Source organism: Ranitomeya imitator, chromosome 7, assembly GCF_032444005.1.
Source record: "Ranitomeya imitator isolate aRanImi1 chromosome 7, aRanImi1.pri, whole genome shotgun sequence".
Classification (NCBI taxonomy): Eukaryota; Metazoa; Chordata; class Amphibia; order Anura; family Dendrobatidae; genus Ranitomeya; species Ranitomeya imitator.
The window spans coordinates 101,691,217-101,719,053 of NC_091288.1; the positions used below are offsets into that span (position 1 = coordinate 101,691,217).

A 27,837-nucleotide genomic window follows, 5' to 3' on the forward strand; every position below is an offset into this window, starting at 1 on the left:
ATGCTAAATGACTGGGCAATATACGTGACTTGGCAATATACTACGTGGCTGGGCAATATACTACGTGGCTGGGCAATATACTACGTCACTGGGCAATACACTACATAGCTGGGCAATATACTACGCAGCTGGGCAATATACTACGTGGCTGGGCAATATACTACGTGGTTGGGCAATATACTACATGGCTGGCCAATATACTACGTGGGCTATGCAATATACTACGTGGACAAGCATATTCTAGAATACCTGATGCGTTAGAATCGGGCCACCATCTAGTAAATGTTATATAATGCCATTATATGGGATAGCGCTTTACAAATAACAACTATAAGGCTGTTTTCATACATCATTTTTTTGCCGTCAGAAACAATCTGGTGAATTTTTAAAAAAAAACGAAATCCGGCAAAATTTGCCGCCTGATCCGTTTTTTTCTCATAGACTTGATTGCAACGGATGGCCTCACGTTTCATCCATTTTTTGCCGAATCCGTCGAAAATTTGTTTTCCGGCGTCCGGAGAAAACGGACATAGGAACATTTTTTCTGTCCGTCGAAAAAACGCACAGCAACGGATCTGGCAAAAAACGGATGAAACGTGAGGTCAAAAGATGGAATCCGATGACGGATTCTGCTTTCCGGCCGCTGTGCTCACAGCCAGTACAGAGAAGCACAGCGCCGGGGACAGACAGCGGAAGGTAAGTATGAAGCGTTTGTTTTTTTTTCTTTTAGGATGGTATCCAGGGTAAACATCGGGTTACTAAGCGCGGCCCTGCGCTTAGTAACCCGATGTTTACCCTGGTTACCGGCATCGTTGGTCGCTGGAGAGCTGTCTGTGTGACAGCTCTCCAGCGACCAAACAGCGACGCTGCAGCGATCCGGATCGTTGTCTTGATCGCTGCAGCGTCGTTTAGTGTGAAGGTACCTTTATACATGGTTATTAGGTCGCCCCTCAGTCGTCTTTTTCTAGAGTAAAAAATCCTAATTTTGTTAAACTTTCTGGGTATTGTAGTTCCCCCACCCCATTAATTAATTTTGTTGCCCTCCATCGTACTCATTCTAGTTCCATAATAGCCTTCCTGAGCACTGGTGCCCAAAACTATACACAGTACTCCATGTGCGGTCTAATCAGGGATTTGTACTTTATCAACACAGATAAAATTAGAGAATGATTCTACACATGTATCTAGTAAACGGGAACCTGTCAAGTCCTTTTTAGCATGTAAACTGTCCCCAGTGCATTGATAGTAATGCAATGTGCACCACTAACACTTTTTTTCATTAAACAAGGGTGTCTAATCATATGTAAAAAGCATTTTATATAGTTAGAATGTACCTTTCCATTTTAGTCATCGGGGTGCACTTAATTTCATTCAGTCACGGCTGTCGCAACCCACGCAATTTCAATGGCGTTCCCGCAGTTGCACCGACGTCACTCAATTCCACTTTCAAAAATCCTGTGCTTGCACAGTGATGATCGGGGAGCCACGCATGCGCATTGAAGCTGTGTGTAGTACCCAACTTCACTGACTGTGTGCGGCCAGAGCCGCTCGTCACGGCGCATGCGTGGCTCCCCGATCAACACTGTGCAAGCATGGCTCCACGATACACTGAGCAAGCGAGGGATTTTTCAAAACAGATTTGAGTGATGTAGGCGCAACCCCGAGAACATCATTCCAATCGCAATAGTCGCGACAGCCGTGACTGAATGAAATGAAGCACACCCCTATGACAAAATGAGCAGGTACGATCTGACTATATAAAGTGCTTTTTTTGCTCATGACTAGACAGCTGTTTTTAATTTAAAAAAAGTGTCAATTGTGCACATCGCATCACTAACAACGCACTGGGGACAGTTAATACATGCTAAAAGGGACATGACAAGTCCCCTTTAAAGACAGTGTGGAGTTGAGACATCTGCAACTATGTGATACTGTGTATTGGCAATGGACTATGTTGAGGAGACAGGAGCCTCCTTGAAGAAATCAGTTTTTAAGGCACGTATGTGATTGGTAAAGTTAGATGACATCTGACATTTTGTCTCCGTGACTTCCACAGAATGGGTGAAGCCTGAGAGAAGTCCTGTACTTGGAAATGAGAGAAATTGATAAGGGAAATTGATAGTCCTAAATAATAACTGTTTTGGCTGATTAAGCAGCACTCACAATGGAGCCTAGCGTGCCCTCACTGGCTCATAAATGGCAGCAATCTGTCCAACCCTGGTTAAATATTATATTTACATCCTTCGAGTGGATCCAACAATCACATTACTATTTAATATTGCAATGCAAACATGTTAGTAAGCTGTACTTCTCTAGCGGGTCCAGAGTCAGATCTAAGGTGTATGAGGTTACTGTTGGAGGATACTGGACATTACACGTAATAATCTACTCTCCAGCGAGCCAGGAATTATTGACGCAGATTTATAAGGAAGAGAATAAAGCCAGGGATTACAGAAGGAATCCCCTTTACAGATATTAGTGGAATATGCAGACCAAAGCCCCCATTTCACATTCGGTGCACTGCAAATAGGATCATTTATGGTAACCATGAAATGACAGTAACAGCAGAAACTAGGTTACTATAATCTCTTTAAGCATTATAACACAAAATATGATACATCCACAAATATTACAGTAAAAATTAATAAAAAATCTACAACAGAAAAGCAGTATATTGTAGAAAACACAATTCAGAGCCATTTCACAAACAAAAAACCAGTGATGAACTCTGTAAATAGCCACCATAGACATTAGATATCTGAGCGGTATGTCCTCTGACTCCCCGACACACCAGAAATGTGGGGTCAGCCGAGCGCTCCGGCATTCTATAGGGGGTGTTGCAGAGCTGGTGAGCTTTATCTTGGCTGGTTATCAAAAATGAAGGGGGACCTCAGCTCATTTTATTTTAATTATTTATTTAAATAATTGAAAAAAATGGAGTGGGGAAACCTCTTTTTTGATAACAAGCCAAGATAAAGCTCACTCCTGGGGGCTAACGCCTGCAGCTGTCTGTTTTGCCTGCACTGGTTATTTTTTTTTTACACAGAGTGTGCTGGCCAATCACAACCATGCCAATACTTGCCATGGCTGTGACTGAGCCAGAAGTGCCAACACAGTAAGTCTTTTTGATTGGCAGTAGCCTTTGATTAGAGAAGTTGTATGCTGTTTGTTACGGACCCCAAACTTTACAGTGGGGTTCGCCCATCCCTAGCTGTGACCTTTTTCGTATACATGGACTACTTACACTGTTGGTCAAAAAAGACAGACCATCCAAGCTATCAGTCACTAGCAATCATCACCTTCATTGGGGTAACAGTTATGTATTGTGTCTATAGAGTTTGGTAAAAACATACAAGATGCTTTTTTCTTTGAGTAGAAGTTTTTGGACATACCATACATTGCATTTAGTATACAGCAATCAAACCTTTTGGTACATTTGTTACATTCCCATAGGCTTGAGGGACAAACTTCCTTCTAGAAGCATGACGTAATTTACAAAGTTTAGAAGCTAATTTTACCTGTCAACATCACACCGCAGAAAAAAAATTATTTGATTTAATGCTGGAGGAAATGTAAAAAAATAACGGAGCCAGAAAATCCCTCGTTCAAATAGTTCTGTAATGAGAATATTACATCCTATTTTTGTGTTTGGGTGATACAAAGAAACATGGCCACGAAGGGCTTCCTCCTATTTCATGGTAGAGCAATGCTAAGGAATTAGTAAGGGTCACATATGCAAGGGCAGTGCAGAAAAGCAGAAAATTGCAATTAAGCGATAAGTGTGCCAGATGGAAATCCCATGCCTTTAATAAAGATAGGACATCTTGTTTTCCATCATAATAGGGACATATTGCTTAAAGCACTGCAGCAATTTGGAGTGAGGGGCAACCACTGGCTACACGTTGGCTCCAAGAGTCTGACATGATCCAACCGGCTTTTTGCATTTGATCTATCAGGAAACTAGTGGAGAATTCAGACTACAAATGTCATTATTAGCGCTGCAGTCTGATGGAGAATATACAGTTCCTTTATCAGCTCTACTGTAGTTAACCCTATGGTACAATGAGAGTTCTGCCATAGGAAATGCAGTTTACAAATAATCATAAATGACTTACAATTTACCCTGACAGTGGCCACATACATAGTAAGCATTATATCAATATTCCACAGGGCTTCACATACATCACTGTCCCCATTGGGGCTAAATTTCCTATCAGTGTGTCTTTGGAGTGTGGAAGGAAACTGGACTAGCTGGAAAAAAGCCCATTCAGACATGGGGAGAACATACAGTGGGGCAAAAAAGTATTTAGTCAGTCAGCAATAGTGCAAGTTCCACCACTTAAAAAGATGAGAGGCGTCTGTAATTTACATCATAGGTAGACCTCAACTATGGGAGACAAACTGAGAAAAAAAAATCCAGAAAATCACATTGTCTGTTTTTTTAACATTTTATTTGCATATTATGGTGGAAAATAAGTATTTGGTCAGAAACAAAATTTCATCTCAATACTTTGTAATATATCCTTTGTTGGCAATGACAGAGGTCAAACGTTTTCTGTAAGTCTTCACAAGATTGCCACACACTGTTGTTGGTATGTTGGCCCATTCCTCCATGCAGATCTCCTCTAGAGCAGTGATGTTTTTGGCTTTTCGCTTGGCAACACGGACTTTCAACTCCCTCCAAAGGTTTTCTATAGGGTTGAGATCTGGAGACTGGCTAGGCCACTCCAGGACCTTGAAATGCTTCTTACGAAGCCACTCCTTCGTTGCCCTGGCGGTGTGCTTTGGATCATTGTCATGTTGAAAGACCCAGCCACGTTTCATCTTCAATGCCCTTGCTGATGGAAGGAGGTTTGCACTCAAAATCTCACGATACATGGCCCCATTCATTCTTTCATGTACCCGGATCAGTCGTCCTGGCCCCTTTGCAGAGAAACAGCCCCAAAGCATGATGTTTCCACCACCTTGCTTTACAGTAGGTATGGTGTTTGATGGATGCAACTCAGTATTCTTTTTCCTCCAAACACGACAAGTTGTGTTTCTACCAAACAGTTCCAGTTTGGTTTCATCAGACCATAGGACATTCTCCCAAAACTCCTCTGGATCATCCAAATGCTCTCTAGCAAACTTCAGACGGGCCCGGACATGTACTGGTTTAAGCATTGGGACACGTCTGGCACTGCAGGATCTGAGTCCATGGTGGCGTAGTGTGTTACTTATGGTAGGCCTTGTTACATTGGTCCCAGCTCTCTGCAGTTCATTCAATAGGTCCCCCCGCGTGGTTCTGGGATTTTTGCTCACCGTTCTTGTGATCATTCTGACCCCACGGGGTGGGATTTTGCGTGGAGCCCCAGATCGAGGGAGATTATCAGTGGTCTTGTATGTCTTCCATTTTCTAATGATTGCTCCCACTGTTGATTTCTTCACTCCAAGCTGGTTGGCTATTGCAGATTCAGTCTTCCCAGCCTGGTGCAGGGCTACAATTTTGTTTCTGGTGTCCTTTGACAGCTCTTTGGTCTTCACCATAGTGGAGTTTGGAGTCAGACTGTTTGAGGGTGTGCACAGGTGTCTTTTTATACTGATAACAAGTTTAAACAGGTGCCATTACTACAGGTAATGAGTGGAGGAAAGAGGAGACTCTTAAAGAAGAAATTACAGGTCTGTGAGAGCCAGAAATCTTGATTGTTTGTTTCTGACCAAATACTTATTTTCCACCATAATATGCAAATAAATTGTTAAAAAAACAGACAATGTGATTTTCTGGATTTTTATTTCTCAGTTTGTCTCCCATAGTTGAGGTCTACCTATGATGTAAATTACAGACGCCTCTCATCTTTTTAAGTGGTGGAACTTGCACTATTGCTGACTGACTAAATACTTTTTTGCCCCACTGTATATGTGATCCCAGGACTCCAGTGTTAACCACTGAGCCACCACGCTGTCCATTAAATGCTTCCTAGAAATGTTCATAAATGCCATGCTGAATACAAATAGTATGCAATGTGGGACAAAACTTCACCTCTCGTTAAAACCCAACATGGCTTCTAACTCCAGTAGGAGACAAGCTCGTATTATCCACGTGCTGCAGGACCATGGAGTCACGATTTATACTGTACAGTATACAGAAATCAGCAGTGATTATAGGGGTCTGCCCAGAAGAACATTACATTCATTAGACATGTCATGAGGATCACATTTTAGGAGGTCTTTGTCTCCCAGATGTCCGGAAAAAAGGTTTTCACAGTGAAAAGTAGCTGACCCTGCCAAAATGTATATTAGTTCATATAATGTGATAAATTCATTCAATATTTAGGCTTTGATCCCACAAAACAAAATACTTGAAATTTCTGATGTTTTTTTTTTTTACTTGAGACCAGGACTGGACACAACATAGCTGAGACGTATTTTTCTAGAATCACATACCGGTAATTACATTTTTAACCCTATTTAGTCAGTAGTAGATCAGAAAGATAAGTAGAAAGAACAGACCATTACATCTGCTCTTTTCTATCCCTGTAATATTTGCACTAAACACCATCTTTAAAACTGGACTCTTTATAAATTGCAGCTAAATGGTTGTTAAAATCTTCATTCTTCAGGAGAGCGCTGATCTCCATTCATCAGCGAGTGGACAGTGCACTCCTAAAGACTGACACTTCGGACACGCGGCATGGTCTCACCGCCGGTCTGAGCTCTGCGCTCTGCCATGCTGATAGCAGAATTAAATTTGCCTCTGCACCATCGGTGGAGCACAGGGTCCCTGAAGCTGGCCAGATACAGCAATCATGGCAGCTTCAGAACCGTGCTTGCCAGCGGATTAGTAAACATGTTGTAAGTGTTGTCTCCTTGTCTAGGAAACCAGCCTCCTCTGAAATACTGCAGCGGTGGACAATAATCTAGGATTAACCCTCCTAAGCCGTCTATATGGGCATGGAGGTCATAGGAAGCTGAATAAAATGACACCTTGATATCAGTGATCTGATGTCTTATTCTGGAGAAATCCATGTTTCACTTATATGTAAAGGAGCTGTTCAGGACTATGGGCCGGACATAGATCTGCATGAGAATCTCCTCCAGAGATTATATTAAATAAAAGGAGGAGTTACCAGTGTGAGGTGTAATGGCCGCTCTCTGCTCTCCTGATCAACAGCAGGTTCCTACCTACCCACAAATGCAGACTTTACTGAGAGAGGTGTCCACATTCACCCAGGAATTCATACATCAGCCTAAGAGAGGTATTCATACACATAGGAACCCATCAGATATTTGAGACCACCTTGACGTTGATTGATGGGCAGTCATGATTTGGCCAAATTATGTGCAAAGCATCTCATTTTTTTCCTAATATTAAGAAGCCATGTTGCTATTCATATTTCATATATTTCACATTGACATGCTTTAGCACGATAGAGTGCAACCTTTTTTTGTATACTGCTCTCCTGATCTGACTGCAGGGCTGTGTGTCATTATACTTTACACATCTGTGGGTTCCTCTCAGCTTCAGCTTCCATCTCACAGGCCAACAGGGTTGCAATAATGTTGCCCTACAGCAGAGCTGTGAGAGCTGCAGCTGTTAACATTTTTGTAAGCAGACAAAGTTCAGTTCTACTGTTCGGTGCTATCACTTGGCTCTTACTGGTTACTCCTCTTTCATTTATAATAATCTCTGAAGGCAGAATCTTATGCAAATCAGTGTGCACCCCACAGCCTGGAACAGGTCATGTAAATATAAGAAGAATGTGGATTTCTCTGGAATAAGATATCAGATCATAGATAACAAGGTATCACTTTATTCAGCTTCACATGACCTGCATGCTCATATTTGCGGCTTAGGAGGGCTAATCCTACTGACATATTCTCTATAATATGGCGCCCATCTAACAGGCCCTACTGTATGCCAGCCTCATACATCTTAACTTCTAACACTTTACAACTGAATCCAACTGTATACCCCATTTTACAGTCCTGTACACAGCACTACACAGCAGAACACAAAGTGCTGAGCCACGAGGTTCCCATGTGCCTTACTACAGCATCCCACTTACAGCTCTACTTTGTGGACGAGGCCCAACTCTGCGATCAATAGTGGTTCCTCCAGCAATACCTCAATCACTGCATTACCTCGAAGGGTACAGATCCAAACACAGTCTTAGAGGTAATGCCTAGCTTTATTGTAACTTTAGTAATAAGACCTGTACTCAGTTTGTCCATGTCTTAATACAACAGAAACATAATAGCCTTCCTACTTGTTGAATTCTAACCATAGAAGATGTTATTCATGGAGACCTCGGGATGAGAGGACATGGCCAGAGGTTTGGACAGGGTCCAATGAGGAGTGACCTGTGCTCATTTCCTATTGTTATGTGAGTGACGTCCAACACTCCTATCACTAGGCACATCACAACACAAAGCCACCAGCAGTTACAAAAGCAATCTCCGGCATGTCTGCAGACCAGTTGGCAGGAATTGGCACGGCATTCGATAAGTGTGCCATGTAGCCATATTCTTACACACTTACTGTTACTGTTATAGAAATAGTCTACATTGTATTAATAATTTTAATATGAATTGCTATCAGTTATTTATTGGATGTCCTCACGTCGGTCCTTTATACAGTCTTGCACTCTTTCCACCAAAATGAGACGAGCAACCTCCTTCAGACAATGTCAATAGGTATTCATTTCGGCCACCATGTGCGCCTGGTATGAGAATATCAGCCATGAGTTCAGAGGCAGAGCTAACCAGTCTTACGAATACACCATGTGCTCATCCTCATTTTCAAGTCGCCATTTCTTTAATCTTATTTTTTCAATAGGTAATAGAAGGAAACGAGGCTAATGATGAAACAATGCTTCTCTCCAATCCATACACAGGCTTCAAAAACTAATGGTTCTGCAAATGATTTTGCGTTGAATTATTAAACATTAGGGCAATGCTCTTTGAGCCTTACTTTAATTATTCATCCTGGCGTTCAGAGGCAGAATGGAAGGTTATCGTAACGGATCATTTTTTTAAGTGTAAATAATAGAGAACATCAGACATGGTTCAAAAAGGAAAAAGATCCATAAACAATAACCAGCTCCTTATGGATCATAACTGGTTAAACGGAGGTAAGAGAGAAGCTTCATAGACTATGGATGGAGGCAATAAAACTCGGGAATCTTTGTTTTGTCCTGGAATTCCAAGAATTTCCTCTATTTAGTGAGGACACAGTCAATGCAAGGCTCCATGGAGCACATCCAAACTCCACATTCACAGCCAGGTCTCCATGAAGAACAACCACATATGACCCACAACACACGTAAAAGTAACATCTCATCTGCAAGAGGGAACATGGCTCTTGCTCTAGTATGGCTGCATGGCCACCATTGCTGTGGAGATGCCAGTGGAAAGCAGCGCCGTGAGAACAGCAGCAAACGCTGCAGCTGGCACCTTCAGGTTCAGGCTTATTTTCTCATATTCAGGAGCACCATGCATAGGAGGAGGCATCTCCCCAGCTTCCTTCTCTGATAGTACCAGCTGGGGCAGATAACCAGACACACACACATGCATAGGAGGAGGCATCTCTCCAGCTTCCTTCTCTGGTATTACCAGCTGGGGCAGATAACCAGACACACACACATGCATAGGAGGAGGCATCTCCCCAGCTTCCTTCTCTGGTATTACCAGCTGGGGCAGATGACCTGACACACATTCATGCATAGGAGGAGGCATCTCCCCAGCTTCCTTCTCTGGTATTACCAGCTGGGGCAGATGACCAGATACACATACATGCATAGGAGGCATCTCCCCAGCTTCCTCCTCTGATATTACCAACTGGGGCAGATAACCAGACACACACACATGCATAGGGGGAGGCATCTCCCCAGCTTCCTTCTGAGGTATTACCAGCTGGGGCAGATGACCAGACACACATACATGCATAGGAGGAGGCATCTCCCCAGCTTCCTTCTCTGGTATTACCAGCTGGGGCAGATGACCGGACACACACATACATGCATAGGAGGAGGCATCTCCCCAGCTTCCTCCTCTGATATTACCAACTGGGGCAGATAACCAGACACACACACATGCATATAAGGAGGCATCTCCCCAGCTTCCTTCTCTGATATTACCAGCTGGGGCAGATGACTGGACACACACATACATGAATAGGAGGAGGCATCTCCCCAGCTTCCTTCTGAGGTATTACCAGCTGGGGCAGATGACCAGACACACAGACATGCATAGGAAGAGGCATCTCCCCAGCTTCCTTCTCTGGTATTACCAGCTGGGGCAGATGACTGGACACACAGACACATGCATTTCCAGTTATTATGACTCTTCAGACTTACATGGGGATTCTACTGTACTTTGATCTATTGTTCTAAAGTGCACACGCGGCTCTGGTTTCGTACTGGGGCTGGACAGCTGCAGCCAAGTATCACATACAGTGTGCCCTGGGCTAGCTGGCTATGGCAACAGATGAGCCTGCACCAAGCTGTCTAGACTGTCATTAATATGCCACTGATTCACAGCACTGACCTACTAACTTGTGGCTTGTGTCTTACTAGGGAAAGTGAGAACCTGTCAGAATGAGTCCACATGTGAGCATATGTCATGGCATTGTGCACACAGACACCAGAAATGAGGGCAATGACAAGCCATGTTAATGTCACCACCACATCCAGGCTACAATGTCTCCAGCATCAGAGTCACCCAACATGCCATCCTACAGCCAGAAGCATGGCAGCACAAAGTTTCCTCCGGAGCACCGGTACCAGCCATGTAAAGCTCCATGTGTCAGGGCTGCCGGCATTATTAACATGCTACCATTTGTCAGCAATGTCTATGGGATCACACGTTATTAGCGCTGTCCAGCACCACAGACTGCCCAATATCAAGGGCATTTCATGAATCCATCCCCAATACAGGGAGAAGCATGGGCAGCCATCACCCAGAACACTGGGGACAGGACAATATCCATTCAGGCAACTCTATTGTCTATTACTGGAAGTGACTTCCCAGCTCCCATTGTGCTACAGTATAAGAGGGCAGCACATGGAAGGAGACAATCAGCGCAAGACACAGTGTGTACATCATACATAGCATACATAGCGAGTGCATGGGATCTATTCATCTATACAGGGTATATTTATATAGTGTACAAATATATATAGTGAGCATATGTATATACACACATCTCATACACTCACTATATATATATATATAATGTGTGTGTATATATAGAGTGTGTATGATGTGTGTATATAAAGTGTGTGTATTGTATGTGTATGTATAGTGTGTATGATGTGTGTATATAGAATGTGTGTATGATGTGTGTATATATAGACTGTGTGTATGATGTGTATACATAGTGTGTATGATGTGTGTATATAGGATGTATGTATATATAGACTGTGTGTATGATGTGTATATATAGACTGTGTGTATGATGTGTATAGTGTGTGTATGAGGTGTGTATAGTGTGTGTATGATGTGTATAGTGTGTGTATGAGGTGTGTATAGAGTGTGTATGATGTGTGTATATAAAGTGTGTGTATTGTATGTGTATGTATAGTGTGTATGATGTGTGTATATAGAATGTGTGTATGATGTGTGTATATATAGACTGTGTGTATGATGTGTATATATAGACTGTGTGCATGGTGTGTACATATAGACTGTGTGTATGATGTGTATATATAGACTGTGTGTATGATGTGTATATATAGACTGTGTGTATGATGTGTATATATAGACTGTGTGTATGATGTGTGTATAGTGTGTGTATGATGTGTATATATAGTGTGTATGATGTGTGTATAGTGTGTATGATGTGTATAGTGTGTGTATCATGTGTGTATATATAGTGTGTGTGTATGATGTGTGTATAGTGTATGTGTGTATAGTGTGTGTATGGTGTGTATATAGAGTGTGTGTGTATGATGTGTGTATAGTGTGTGTATGATGTGTATAGTGTGTATGTGTATAGTGTGTGTATATATAGTGTGTATGATGTGTATAGTGTGTGTATGATGTGTATAGTGTGTGTGATGTGTGCATAGTGTGTATCATGTGTGTATATGATGTGTATATAGTGTGTATGATGTGTGTATAGTGTGTATGATGTGTGTATAGTGTGTGTATATATAGTGTGTGTATGATGTGTATAGTGTGTGTATATGTGTATATAGTGTGCATAGTGTGTGTATAGTGTGTATGATGTGTATAGTGTGTGTATGATGTGTATAGTGTGTGTATGATGTGTATAGTGTGTGTATGATGTGTATAGTGTGTGTATGATGTGTGTATATATAGTGTGTGTATGATGTGTGTATATATAGTGTGTGTATGATGTGTATAGTGTGTGTATGGTGTGTGTATGATGTGTGTGTATATAGTGTGTGTATGATGTGTGTGTATATATAGTGTGTATGTAGTGTATGATGTGTATATATAGTGTGTATATATAGTGTGTGTCTGATGTGTGTATATAGTGTGTATGATGTGTGTATAATGTGTGTATATAGTGTGTGTACAGTGTGTGTATGATGTGTGTATATATAGTGTGTATGATGTGTATATATAGTGTGTATGATGTGTGTATGATGTGTGTATATATAGTGTGTGTATAGTGTGTGTATATATAGTGTGTATATATAGTGTGTGTATGATGTGTATATATAGTGTGTATAGTGTATGTATGATGTGTGTATGATGTGTATAGTGTGTGTATAGTGTGTATATAGTGTGTGTATTGTGTGTATATATAGTGTGTGTATAGTGTGTGTATGATGTGTATATATAGTGTGTATAGTGTATGTATGATGTGTGTATGATGTGTATAGTGTGTGTATATATAGTGTGTGTATATATAGTGTGTATATATAGTGTGTATATAGTGTGTGTATAGTGTGTGTATGATGTGTGTATATATAGTGTGTGTATGATGTGTGTATATATAGTGTGTGTGTATATATAGTGTGTATGATGTGTATGATATGTGTATGATGTGTGTATGATGTGTATATATGGTGTGTGTATGATGTGTATGATGTGTGTATGATGTGTGCTTGTACAGTCTGCCAGTCAGCAGTGTTGGGGAGTTGATCACATGTGTGTATAGTGTCTGTATATATAGTGTGTATGATGTGTGTATATATAGTGTGTGTATGATGTGTGCTTGTACAGTATGCCAGTCAGCAGTGTCAGGGAGTTGATCACATGTGTGTATAGTGTGTATGATGTGTATAGTGTGTGTATAGTGTGTGTACATGTGTGTATGATGTGTATGATGTGTGCTTGTACAGTATGCCAGTCAGCAGTGTCAGGGAGTTGATCACATGTGTGTATAGTGTGTATGATGTGTGTATATATAGTGTGTATGATGTGTATAGTGTGTGTATATATAGTGTGTGTATGATGTGTGTACAGTGTGTGTATGATGTGTATGATGTGTGCTTGTACAGTATGCCAGTCAGCAGTGTCAGGTCACATGTGTGTATAGTGTGTGTATAGTGTGTATGATGTGTATAGTATGTGTACAGTGTGTGTACAGTGTGTGTATGATGTGTATGATGTGTGTATGATGTGTGTATAGTGTGTATGATGTGTGTATAGTGTGTATGATGTGTACAGTGTGTGTATGATGTGTATGATGTGTGCTTGTACAGTGTGCCAGTCAGCAGTGTCGGGTCACATGTGTGTATAGTGTGTGTGTATATATAGTGTGTATGATGTGTATAGTGTGTGTACAGTGTGTGTATGATGTGTATGATGTGTGTATGATGTGTGTATAGTGTGTATGATGTGTACAGTGTGTGTATGATGTGTATGATGTGTGCTTGTACAGTGTGCCAGTCAGCAGTGTCAGGTCACATGTGTGTATAGTGTGTGTATATATAGTGTGTATGATGTGTATAGTGTGTGTATAGTGTGTGTACAGTGTGTGTACAGTGTGTGTATGATGTGTATGATGTGTGCTTGTACAGTCTGCCAGTCAGCAATGTCGGGTCGCATGTGTGTATAGTGTGTGTATAGTGTGTGTACAGTGTGTGTATGATGTGTGCTTGTACAGTATGCCAGTCAGCAGTGTTGGGTCACATGTGTGTATAGTGTGTGTACAGTGTGTGTATAGTGTGTGTATGATGTGTATGATGTGTGCTTGTACAGTCTGCCAGTCAGTAGTGTCGGGTCACATGTGTGTATAGTGTGTGTATAGTGTGTGTACAGTGTGTGTATGATGTGTGCTTGTACAGTCTGCCAGTCAGCAGTGTTGGGTCACATGTGTGTATAGTGTGTGTATAGTGTGTGTACAGTGTGTGTACAGTGTGTGTATGATGTGTATGATGTGTGCTTGTACAGTCTGCCAGTCAGCAGTGTTGGGTCACATGTGTGTATAGTGTGTGTATAGTGTGTGTACAGTGTGTGTATAGTGTGTGTACAGTGTGTGTATGATGTGTATGATGTGTGCTTGTACAGTCTGCCAGTCAGCAGTGTCGGGTCACATGTGTGTACAGTGTGTGTATAGTGTGTGTACAGTGTGTGTATGATGTGTATGATGTGTGCTTGTACAGTCTGCCAGTCAGCAGTGTTGGGTCACATGTGTGTATAGTGTGTGTATAGTGTGTGTACAGTGTGTGTATAGTGTGTGTACAGTGTGTGTATGATGTGTATGATGTGTGCTTGTACAGTCTGCCAGTCAGCAGTGTCGGGTCACATGTGTGTACAGTGTGTGTATAGTGTGTGTACAGTGTGTGTATGATGTGTATGATGTGTGCTTGTACAGTCTGCCAGTCAGCAGTGTTGGGTCACATGTGTGTATAGTGTGTGTATAGTGTGTGTACAGTGTGTGTACAGTGTGTGTACAGTGTGTGTATAGTGTGTGTATGATGTGTATGATGTGTGCTTGTACAGTCTGCCAGTCAGCAGTGTCGGGTCACATGTGTGTACAGTGTGTGTATAGTGTGTGTACAGTGTGTGTACAGTGTGTGTACAGTGTGTGTACAGTGTGTGTATGATGTGTATGATGTGTGCTTGTACAGTCTGCCAGTCAGCAGTGTCGGGTCACATGTGTGGTGAGCTCACGCCATTGTAAGGAACCATCTGATGTAGTGTCCCGGGATGGCGCTGCCCAGCAGGCACCGTGTCCGCGATCTGCAGACTGGAGACCCCCGGGCCGCCCCCGGGCCAGCAGTGTGCGGGGGGAGTGTGACCATCACCTGCTGCCAGTTCTCCTCCAGGGACGGCATTGCTGAGAAGTAGCCCGTGTCGTGCACAATCTGCAGCTCCTGGAAGATGCTGTAACTCGCCAAAACATCCATGGCTGCAGGCGGGGAGGCTGAGCGGGTAATCCTGTGCCGGCTCCGGCTAGATCCACTGTCCGATCACCGCTGCGCACAGTCAGGGGAAGCAGCGGTACACGAGGGTGCTGCTCAGTCACTGGCCGGCAGCGGAGTGTGCGGAGCCAGTGTGCGGCTGGACCAGGAGGAGGGATGCGCCTCACTGACACGGGCTTGTCATCTCCGTGCTGTGCTCTCTGCTTAGGAGGTGGGGAAGAAGCGCTCCAGCTTTTCCTCCTCTCTTCTAGCCCCCTCTCCCCCCCTTTGCTGCTTAAGACACTTTCTTCCTCCTCCTCCAGATCTGGCAGATGAGTAAACTCCTCCCCTCTACCTTACTCATCCTCCTCCCTTGTATAGTCAAGATACGCATGCGCGAAAAATTTCTTGGAAAAATCTGCCACTTAGTAGAGCATGTGACCATGTAAGGAAAACAGGGAGGGAGGAGGCGTGTCTTAGTGAAGCAGAGGGATGTGACAGTGCTATGGACCAATTAGACACCAGAGATTTCTGTAGTGGGCGGGGTGTATGACAAACAAGCGTTTTGATTGGCTGGCGGGAAAACTTCTAGGCTGCCTTACAAGGCAGTGTAAGGAGAGCTATTTTTAGAGGTCTATATAAGCAGCGGCCGGAGCGTCCAAGCAGCAGAAGTGTGCAGAGTACGGGCGCAAATGGATGGATGCGGAGCCGGAGCTATTCGTCCTGTACAGCTCGGCTTGTGTGACTCCACTATCGTCTCCGGCATCCTCACAAACGCACTGTGCTTCCCTAGAATGCTGTGTGAATGCGTGCATGGAAGTGGATGTTACGTAGGAAGTGATGGAGCAGGACTGTTATGTGGCAAGCGGTGTCTCCATAAGCTGCTGTATAACGCGCAGCGGTCTCCACTGGCTGCGCTGAGGAAGGGACTAGTGTGCTATCATGTGCCTCACTCTGCCCCCGTACTACCACCATCTGCCCGGGTGACTCCACCATCTGCCCCTGTAATACCATCTGCCCCTGTAATACCACCATCTGCCCCGGTGACTCCACCATCTGCCCCGGTGACTCCACCATCTGCCCCAGTGACTCCACCATCTGCCCCTGTAATACCACCATCTGCCCCTGTAATACCACCATCTGCCCCTGTAATACCACCATCTGCCCCTGTAATACCACCATCTGCCCCTGTAATACCACCATCTGCCCCTGTAATACCACCATCTGCCCCTGTAATACCACCATCTGCCCCTGTAATACCACCATCTGCCCCTGTAATACCACCATCTGCCCCTGTAATACCACCATCTGCCCCTGTAATACCACCATCTGCCCCTGTAATACCACCATCTGCCCCGGTGACTCCACCATCTGCCCCAGTGACTCCACCATCTGCCCCTGTAATACCACCATCTGCCCCTGTAATACCACCATCTGCCCCTGTAATACTACCATCTGCCCCTGTAATACCACCATCTGCCCCGGTGACTCCACCATCTGCCCCAGTGACTCCACCATCTGCCCCGGTGACTCCACCATCTGCCCCGGTGACTCCACCATCTGCCCCTATAATACCACCATCTGCCCCAGTGACTCCACCATCTGCCCCAGTGACTCCACCATCTGCCCCTGTAATACCACCATCTGCCCCGGTGACTCCACCATCTGCCCCTGTAATACCACCATCTGCCCCGGTGACTCCACCATCTGCCCCTGTAATACCACCATCTGCCCCGGTGACTCCACCATCTGCCCCTGTAATACCACCATCTGCCCCGGTGACTCCACCATCTGCCCCTGTAATACCACCATCTGCCCCGGTGACTCCACCATCTGCCCCTGTAATACCACCATCTGCCCCGGTGACTTCACCATCTGCCCCGGTGACTCCACCATCTGCCCCTGTAACACCACCATCTATCTGCCCCTGGAATACCACCATCTGCCCCAGTGACTCCACCATCTGCCCCTGTAATACCACCATCTGCCCTGGTGACTTCACCATCTGCCCCGGTGACTCCACCATCTGCCCCTGTAATACCACCATCTATCTGCCCCTGTAATACCACCATCTGCCCCGGTAACTCCACAATCTTCCCCAGTGACACCACCATCTGCCCCTGTAATTCCACCATCTGCCCCTGTAATACCACCATCTGCCCCGGTGACTCCACCATCTGCCCCTGTAATACCACCATCTGCCCCGGTGACTCTACCATCTGCCCCTGTAATACCACCATCTGCCCCGGTGACTCCACCATCTGCCCCTGTAATACTACCATCTGCCCCGGTGACTTCACCATCTGCCCCGGTGACTCCACCATCTGCCCCTGTAATACCACCATCTATCTGCCCCTGTAATACCACCATCTGCCCCGGTGACTCCACCATCTGCCCCTGTAATACCACCATCTGCCCCGGTGACTTCACCATCTGCCCCGGTGACTCCACCATCTGCCCCTGTAATACCACCATCTATCTGCCCCTGTAATACCACCATCTGCCCCGGTAACTCCACAATCTTCCCCAGTGACACCACCATCTGCCCCTGTAATACCACCATCTGCCCCGGTGACTCCACAATCTTCCCCAGTGACTCCATCTGCCCCTGTGACACCACCATCTGCCCCTGTAATACCACCATCTGCCCCAGTAACTCCATCATCTGCCCCGGTGACTCCACCATCTGCCCCAGTGACCACCATCTATCTGCCCCTGTAATACCACCATCTGCCCCAGTGACTCCACCATCTGCCCCGATGACTCCACCATCTGCCCCTGTAATACCACCATCTGCCCCAGTGACTCCACCATCTGCCCCGGTGACTCCATCTGCTCCCCATGACTCTGCAGTTTGCTCCCGTGACTCGACCATCTGCCCCAGTGACTTCACCATCTGCCCCAGTAAATCCACCATCTGCCCCAGTGACTCCACAATCTTCCCCAGTGACTCAATCTGCCCCGTGACTCCACCATCTGCCCCCTATGACTCTTCAATCTGCCCCTGTGAGACCGCAATCTGCCCCTGTGACTCCACTATCTGCCCCTGTAATACCACCATCTGCCTCATTGACTCCACCATCTGCCCCAGTGACTCCACCATCTGCCCCTGTAATACCACCATCTGCCCCAGTGACTCCACCATCTGCCACGGTGACATCACCATCTGCCCCGGTGACTCCATCTGCTCTCCATGACTCTGCAATTTGCTCCCGTGACTCGACCATCTGCCCCAGTGACTTCACCATCTGCCACAGTAACTCCACCATCTGCCCCGGTGACTCCACCATCTGCCCCAGTGACTTCACCATCTGCCACAGTAACTCCACCATCTGCCACAGTAACTCCACCATCTGCCCCTGTGACTCCATCTGCTCCCTATGACTCTGCAATCTGCTCCTGTGACTCCACCATCTGCCCCGGTTACTCCACCATCTGCCCCTGTAATACCACCATCTGCCCTGCTGACTCCACAATCTTCCCCAGTGACTCCACCATCTGCCCCTGTGACACCACCATCTGCCCCGTGACTCAACCATCTGCCCCCTATGCCTCTTCAATCTGCCCCTGACACCACAATCTGCCGCTGTGACTCCACTATCTGCCCCCCATGACTCTGCAATCTGCCCCTGTGACACCGCAATCTGCCCCTGTGACTCCACAATCTGTCCCTGACTCCACAATCTGCCCCTGTGTCTCCAAAATCTGCCCCTGTGACTCCACAATCTGCTCATGTGACTCCACAATCTACCCGTGTCTCAACAATGTGCCACTGTGACTCCACAGTCTGCCCCTGTGTCTCCACAATCTGCTCCTGACTCCACAATCTGCCCCTGTGACTCCACAATCTGCCTGTGTCTCCACAATCTGCCCCTGTGTCTCCACAATCTGCTCCTGACTCCACAATCTGCCCCTGTGTCTCCACAATCTGCCTGTGTCTCCACAATCTGCCCCGTGACTCCACAATCTGCCCCTGTGACTCCACAATCTGCTCCTGACTCCACAATCTGCCCCTGTGTCTCCACAATCTGCCTGTGTCTCCACAATCTGCCCCTGTGTCTCCACAATCTGCTCCTGACTCCACAATCTGCCCCTGTGTCTCCACAATCTGCCTGTGTCTCCACAATCTGCCCCGTGACTCCACAATCTGCCCCTGTGACTCCACAATCTGCTCCTGACTCCACAATCTGCCCGTGTCTCCACAATCTGCCCCTGTGACTCCACAATCTGCCCCTGTGACTCCACAATCTGCTCCTGACTCCACAATCTGCCCCTGTGACTCCACAATCTGCCCCTGTGTTTCCACAATCTGCCCCTGTGACTCCACAATCTGCCCCTGTGACTCCACAATCTGCTCCTGACTCCACAATGTGCCTCTGTGTCTCCACAATCTGCCCGTGTCGCCACCATCTGCCCCTGTGACTCCACAGTCTGCCCCTGTGACTCCACAATCTGCTCCTGACTCCACAATGTGCCCCTGTGTCTCCACAATCTGCCCCTGTGACTCCACAATCTGCTCCTGACTCCACAATCTGCCCCTGTGACTCCACAATCTGCTCTTGACAGGAAGCGCTGGGCAGGATGCAGGACGGAATCAAATCCCTGCAGCTCCGCTCCCCTGCCATTTTTTCCTGTAGGCAGCAGAGCTGCAGCGATCGCTCCTTGCCCACCGATTGCCCTCAGTGTTAGCTGCCGTGCAGGGGCCCACCTCTGGGGCCCCGATGTAGCTGCATCGGCTTTACTGTAGACCTGATGACGCTATGCGGCCAGTCAATCACAGTAATGCCGCAGCCGAGATGGCTGTGGCATTACAGTGACGGACAAGCAAACCCCAGATGTTCATTGGCTGTCTAAAAAGCACCAGACATGCGGGACGGGGACTTGAGCTCCTGCGCAAACATTAAAAAGAATACTCGCTGAGTAACGAGCATCCCGAGTACTCTGATACTCGCTCATCACTAAAAGGCATAAAACAAAACAAAACACAGTTCCTGAATTGCTGGTCTTTGTTCATTCTGCCTCCCAAAAATCTGAATACAATGCGATAAAAAAATGTCATGTGCAATGAAAATAGAACCAATAAAAAAAATCAACTTGTCAAAAACAAGCCCTCACATGACCCATTGGATAGAATTATTGAAAAATTTTAGCTTCCAAAATATGGCAACGTAAAAACTTGTTTTGCAAAAGAAAAAAAAGAAAAAAAACTGCAATTAAAAATTGATTTCAATTTGATATCACTGTAATCACACTGACCCGAATAATAAAGTCGTCTAATCACTTATACCAAACGAGGAACAGCGTAAAAAATAAAAGCAATTCTTGACCTGTTAGTGATTGGTTTATTCTGCCTCCCAAAGATTGCAGTAAGGCTCGGCTCACATTTGTCTTGCTCTACGCAATCTCTGAAATACGTGATTCAGATGGAACCTCTGACGGAAGATTCCCTATAATGAGACAGATGGAGGCACTGTGCTGTCTGACCTGTCATCCGGCGGTGTACGTCTTTTTAACCCCTTTACCCCCAAGGGTGGTTTGCACGTTATGGACCGGGCCAATTTTTACAATTCTGACCACTGTCCCTTTATGAGGTTATAACTCTGGAACGCTTCAACGGATCCCGGTGATTCTGACATTGTTTTCTCGTGACATATTGTACTTCATGATAGTGGTAAAATTTCTTTGATATTACCTGCGTTTATTTGTGAAAAAAACGGAAATATGGCGAAAATTTTGAAAATTTCGCAATTTTCTAACTTTGAATTTTTATGCAATTAAATCACAGAGATATGTCACACAAAATACTTAATAAGTAACATTTCCCACATGTCTACTTTACATCAGCACAATTTTGGAACCAAAATTTTTTTCTGTTAGGGAGTTATAAGGGTTAAAAGTTGACCAGCAATTTCTCATTTTTACAACAAAATTTAGAAAACCATTTTTTTAGGGACCACCTCACATTTGAAGTCATTTTGAGGGGTCTATATGGCAGAAAATACCCAAAAGTGACACCATTCTAAAAACTGCACCCCTCAAGGTGCGCAAAACCATATTCAAGAAGTTGATTAACCCTTCAGGTGTTTCACAGCAGCAGAAGCAACATGTAAGGAAAAAATTAACATTTTACTTTTTAGTCACAAAAATGATCTTTCAGCAATAATTCTTTTAATTTCCCAAGGGTAAAAAGATTAAATGGACCTCAAAAGTTGTTGTCCAATTTGTCCTGAGTACGCTGATACCCCACATGTGAGGGGGAACCACTTTTTGGGCGCACGGCAGGGCTCAGAAGGAAAGGAGCGCCGTTTGACATTTTCAATCTAAAATCGGCTGGAATTGAGATCGGACGCCATGTCGCGTTTGGCGAGCCCCTGATGTGCCTAAACAGTGGAAAACCACCACAAGTGACCCCATTTTGGAAACTAGACCCCCTAAGGAACTTATCTAGATGTGTCGTGAGAACTTTTATCCCCCAAGTGCTTTACGAAAGTCTATAATGCCCGGGCGTGAAAATAAAAAATCCTATTTTTTCCACAAACATGATCGTTTAGTCCCCAATTTTTTATTTTCTCAAGGGTAAAAGGAGAAATTGGACCCCAAAAGTTGTTGTCCACTTTGTCCTGAGTACGCTGATACCCCATATGTAGGGGGGAACCACTGTTTGGGCGCATGGCAGGGCTCAGAAGGAAAGGAGCGCTGTTTGGCATTTTCAAGCTAAAATTGGCTGGAATTGAGATCAGACGCCATGTTGCGTTTGGCAAGCCCCTGATGTGCCTAAACAGTGGAAAACCCCCACAAGTGACCCCATTTTGGAAACTAGACCCCCTAAGGAACTTATCTAGATGTGTCGTGAGCACTTTTATCCCCCAAGTGCTTCACGAAAGTTTATAATGCCCGGGCGTGAAAATAAAAAATCCTATTTTTTCCACAAACATGATCGTTTAGTCCCCAATTTTTTATTTTCTCAAGGGTAAAAGGAGAAATTGGACCCCAAAAGTTGTTGTCCACTTTGTCCTGAGTATGCTGATACCCCATATGTAGGGGGGAACCACTGTTTGGGCGCATGGCAGGGCTCAGAAGGAAAGGAGCGCTGTTTGGCATTTTCAAGCTAAAATTGGCTGGAATTGAGATCAGACGCCATGTTGCGTTTGGCAAGCCCCTGATGTGCCTAAACAGTGGAAAACCCCCACAAGTGACCCCATTTTGGAAACTAGACCCCCTAAGGAACTTATCTAGATGTGTCGTGAGCACTTTTATCCCCCAAGTACTTCACGAAAGTTTATAATGCCCGGGCGTGAAAATAAAAAATCCTATTTTTTCCACAAACATGATCGTTTAGTCCCCAATTTTTTATTTTCTCAAGGGTAAAAGGAGAAATTGGACCCCAAAAGTTGTTGTCCAATTTGTCCTGAGTACGCTGATACCCCATATGTAGGGGGGAACCACTGTTTGGGCGCATGGCAGGGCTCAGAAGGAAAGGAGAGCCGTTTGACATTTTCAAGCTAAAATTGGCTGGAATTGAGATCGGACGCCATGTCGCTTTGGCAAGCCCCTGATGTGCCTAAACAGTGGAAAACCCCCACAAGTGACCCCATTTTGGAAACTAGACCCTTTAAGCAACTTATCTAGATGTGTCGTGAGCACTTTTATCCCCCAAGTGCTTCACGAAAGTCTATAATGCCCGGGCGTGAAAATAAAAAATCCTATTTTTTCCACAAACATGATCGTTCAATCCCCAATTTTTTATTTTCTCAAGGGTAAAAGGAGAAATTGGACCCCAAAAGTTGTTGTCCACTTTGTCCTGAGTACGCTTATACCCCATATGTAGGGGGGAACCACTGTTTGGGCGCATGGCAGGGCTCAGAAGGAAAGGAGCGCCGTTTGGCATTTTCAAGCTAAAATTGGCTGGAATTGAGATCAGACGCCATGTTGCGTTTGGCGAGCCCCTGATGTGCCTAAACAGTGGAAAACCCCCACAAGTGACCCCATTTTGGAAACTAGACCCCCTAAGGAACTTATCTAGATGTGTCGTGAGCACTTTTATCCCCCAAGTGCTTCACGAAAGTTTATAATGCCCGGGCGTGAAAATAAAAAATCCTATTTTTTCCACAAACATGATCGTTTAGTCCCCAATTTTTTATTTTCTCAAGGGTAAAAGGAGAAATTGGACCCCAAAAGTTGTTGTCCACTTTGTCCTGAGTACGCTTATACCCCATATGTAGGGGGGAACCACTGTTTGGGCGCATGGCAGGGCTCAGAAGGAAAGGAGCGCCGTTTGGCATTTTCAAGCTAAAATTGTCTGGAATTGAGATCAGACGCCATGTTGCGTTTGGCAAGGCTCTGATGTGCCTAAACAGTGGAAAACCCCCACAAGTGACCCCATTTTGGAAACAAGACCCTTTAAGGAACTTATCTAGATGTGTCGTGAGCACTTTTGTCCCCCAAGTGCTTCACAAAAGTTTATAATGCCCGGGCGTGAAAAAAAAAACCCCTATTTTTTCCCACAAAAATGATCATTTAGTCCCCAATTTTTAATTTTCCCAAGTGTAACAGGAGAAATTGGACCCCAAAAGTTGTTGTCCAATTTGTCCTGAGTACGCTGATACCCCACATGTGGGAGAAAACTACTGTTTGGGTACACTTCGGGGCTCGGAAGGGAAGTAGTGACGTTTTGAAAAGCAGACTTTGATGGAATGGTACGCGGACATCATGTTCTGTTTGCAGAGCCCCTGATGTGCCTGAACAGTAGAAATCCCCTACAAGTGACCCCATTTTGGAAACTAGACCTAATTTGGAACTTATCTAGGTGTGTGGTGACAATTTTGAACCCCCAAGTGTTTCACTTAAATTTATAACGCCCGGGCGTGAAAATAAAATATCCTATTTTTTCCTACAAAAATGATCATTTAGTCCCCAATTTTTAATTTTCCCAAGTGTAACAGGAGAAATTGGACGCCAAAAGTTGTTGTCCAATTTGTCCTGAATACGGTGATACCCCACATGTGGGAAAAAATACTGTTTGGGCACACGTCGGGGCTCGGAAGGGATGTGGTGACGTTTTGGAAAGCAGACTTTGATGGAATGGTCTGCAGGCGTCATGTTCCGTTTGCAGAGCCCCTGATGTGCCCAAACAGTAAAAAAAAAACCACAAGTGACATTTTGTAAACTAGATCCCCAATGAACTTACATAGATGTGCCCCCTTTTTGGAACTAATCTACTGTAAAGTAAATTAGTAGTGCATGGAGGTGTGGTACACTCTGAAGCAATCCTTCATACACAGGCCAGGTTTTTCGGGGCAGGTGTCGCATTGATAAATGGTGTCCTTGCGTATTCCCCTTTTGTAACACACTCGGCACCTTTTTTGCGACTTACCTCTTTTTGCAGTTTGCGGGACCTCCCCCGGGAAATGCTGACCTGGTACGATACGAGCACCTTCAGTTCCGGAAGTACTGGGGCCAGCTCCTTCCCTCGTGCCAAATAACAGGGCCTTAACCACTACCTCCTGGAACTGAAGGTACGACGTATCGCTGTGGCGTGCACATCGTGACAGCAGGAAAGCGTTGAGCATTGCCATTTGTACGATGTGCACGGACAGCTTTTTGTACCACACCTTGGCCTTCCTCAAAGCACTGTATGGTTGGAGGAGTTGATCGGAGAGATCAACGCCCCCCATGTTTTTGTTGTACCCCAGTACACAGTCCGGTTTGCAGACCTGTGTAGAGGTACCCCGTACAGTGCTGAGGGCACTGCCATCACCGTGTATGGTGGTCAAGAGAAGGACATCCCTCTTGTCCTTGTACTTGACCACCAGCAGGTGGTCGCTACATTGGGCTCTGCTCTCACCTTTTCTGAGCATCTGCCCAAGTAGCGTCTTTGGGAGGCCTCTCTGATTTTTGCGGACAGTACCGCAGGCTGCGGTACCTCGCGCAGAGAGGGATTTGTAGAGTGGGATGCTGGAATAAAAGTTATCAGTGTAGAGGTGATAACCTTTATCCAGCAGTGGGTGCACCAAATCCCACACTATTTTCCCACTCACTCCCAGGACAGGGGGACACTCAGGCGGTTCAATCCTGCTGTCCTTCCCCTCGTAGACTCTAAAGCTGTGGGTGTACCCTGAGGTACTCTCACACAGCTTGTAGAGTTTGATTCCATACCTGGCCCTCTTGCTGGGCAGGTATTGACGGAATCCGAGCCGCCCCTTAAAATGAACCAAGGACTCATCCACGCAGATGTCCCTTTTGGGCACGTACACTTCACCGAACTTTTTGTTGAAGTGTTCGATGACAGGCCGAACTTTGAACAGACGGTCAAAGTTGGGGTCATCTCATGCGGGACACTGTGCATTATCGGAATAATGCAGGAACTTGTGGATGGCCTCAAAACGCGTTCGGACCATGACCATTCGGAACACTGGAGTGTTGAATAAAATATCAACACTCCAATATTGCCGAACTTCTGGCTTCTTCAGGAGCCCCATATGAAGCATCAGGCCCCAAAACTGCATCATCTCAACTGCGTCTACAGGAGACCAGTTGGAATATGATGAACCGGTGTTTTGCTCCAAAAATTGACGAGCGTACAAATTAGTTTGCTCCACCATGAGGTTAACAAAATCCTCAGAGAAAAAGACTTTGAAAAAGTCTATTTCTGTGAGACCGGTGGTGTCAAACCTGATTCCTGATTCTGCCACAAAATCAGGAATCAGTGGCTCGTAATTTTCGGGGGGCGAGGTCCATACGGGGTCCGAAGAGGGGCGCGCTGGTTCATCTTCAGGAGTGGGCCCTGCCTCATCTTCATCTTCATGAATGATGGGCACTTCTTCTGTCCTGCGGCGTCTGCGTGGCGGTTCCGCAGGGCCGGAGGAGGAAGATGAGGAGGGGGAAGAGGATGAGGAAGAGGATGAGGAAGAATCAGAAAAATAAAGAAAAGTGGGATCCTCTCCCTCGCTATCAGTGTCGGAGGCAAGGAAAGCATATGCCTCCTCCGCTGAATAGCGCTGTTGGGACGAACGGGACGAACGGGACATTTTTTTGTCAGTATGGTGCTTTTGTGTACTTTATTGGTAACTGTGTACGTGTGGGGGGATAGTGTTTGGTGCAAACTATTCTAAAAAGAAAAAGCTAAAGGAAAAAAAAAGCAAAGGGGAGAAAAAAATACCTGTGAAAGGAAAAGTCTAAAACAGCAGGCCCTAGCTCTGATAAGTGAACCGCGTCACTTATCAAATTTCGGCGCCTGCTGGGTGTACGAACGGGGATGTGGAAAAAACGCCAGGCACGAGAGCTCTGATAAGTGACACGGTTCACTTATCAGAGTTCGGCGGCTGCTGGGTGTGCGAACGGGGATGTGAAAAGGGAAGGCACAGATTAGACGCGGCGGCAGGGGGAGCGCAAGGGGATGGGGGGAAAAAAAAAAAAGAAAAGGCACAGATTAGACGCAGCGGCTGGGGGAGCGCACGGAGATGGGAAAAAGAAAAGAAAAGGGAAGGCACAAATTAAACGCGGCGGCTGGGGGAGCGCAAGGGGATGGGGGAAAAAAAAAAAGGAAAGGCACGGATTAGACGCAGCGGCTGGGGGAGCGCACGGAGATGGGAAAAAAGAAAAGAAAAGGGAAGGCACAAGTTAAACGCGGCGGCTGGGGGAGCGCAAGGGGATGGGGGGAAAAAAAAAAGGAAAGGCACGGATTAGACGCAGCGGCTGGGGGAGCGCACAGAGATGGGAAAAAAAAAAAAAAGAAAGAAAAGGGAAGGCACAGATTACACGCGGCGGCTGGGGTAGCGCAAGGGGATGGGGGAAAAAAAAAAAGAAAAGGCACGGATTAGACGCAGCGGCTGGGGGAGCGCACGGAGATGGGAAAAAAGAAAAGAAAAGGGAAGGCACAAATTAAACGCGGCGGCTGGGGGAGCGCAAGGGGATGGGGGAAAAAAAAAAAAAGGAAAGACACGGATTAGACGCAGCGGCTGGGGGAGCGCACGGGGATGGGGAAAAAAAAAAAGAAAAGGCACGGATTAGACGCAGCGGCTGGGGGAGCGCACGGGGATGGTGAAAAAAAAAAAGAAAAGGCACGGATTAGACGCAGCGGCTGGGGGAGCGCACGGAGATGGGAAAAAAGAAAAGAAAAGGGAAGGCACAAATTAAACGCGGCGGCTGGGGGAGCGCAAGGGGATGGGGGAAAAAAAAAAAAAGGAAAGACACGGATTAGACGCAGCGGCTGGGGGAGCGCACGGGGATGGGGAAAAAAAAAAAGAAAAGGCACGGATTAGACGCAGCGGCTGGGGGAGCGCACGGGGATGGTGAAAAAAAAAAAGAAAAGGCACGGATTAGACGCGGCGGCTGGGGGAGCGCACGGGGATGGGGAAAAAAAAGTAAGCACGAGTGTTGATAGGGGAACTGCGTCACCAATCAACGCTCGGCGGCGCTAAGGGGGTGAAAAAAAAGCGAGCACGAGTGTTGATAGGTGAACTGCGTCACCAATCAACGCTCGGCGGCTGCTAAATTTGGGCACGGATACGGCGCAAGGAGGGGGATGGGAGAAGGGGGG

At 45.8% G+C, this 27,837-nt stretch overlaps 2 protein-coding genes across 2 annotated transcripts in view; both read right to left on the reverse strand.

Moving 5' to 3' along the window:
* The window catches only part of KLF7 (KLF transcription factor 7), a 218,772-nt gene extending 203,075 nt beyond the window's left edge, over window positions 1-15,697 (reverse strand). The window contains exon 1 of the mRNA XM_069733701.1: window positions 15,204-15,697. Coding sequence (XP_069589802.1) covers window positions 15,204-15,305 — 102 coding nt within the window. The 5' untranslated portion in view covers window positions 15,306-15,697. The remainder of the gene's footprint in view (window positions 1-15,203) is intronic.
* A 551-nt stretch (window positions 15,698-16,248) lies between these two features.
* LOC138646103 (uncharacterized) lies at window positions 16,249-17,346 on the reverse strand. Its single transcript, XM_069735568.1, has one exon. The coding sequence runs from the start codon at window positions 17,344-17,346 to the stop codon at window positions 16,249-16,251; it is 1,098 nt and encodes a 365-aa protein (XP_069591669.1).
* Window positions 17,347-27,837: the final 10,491 nt, after the last annotated feature.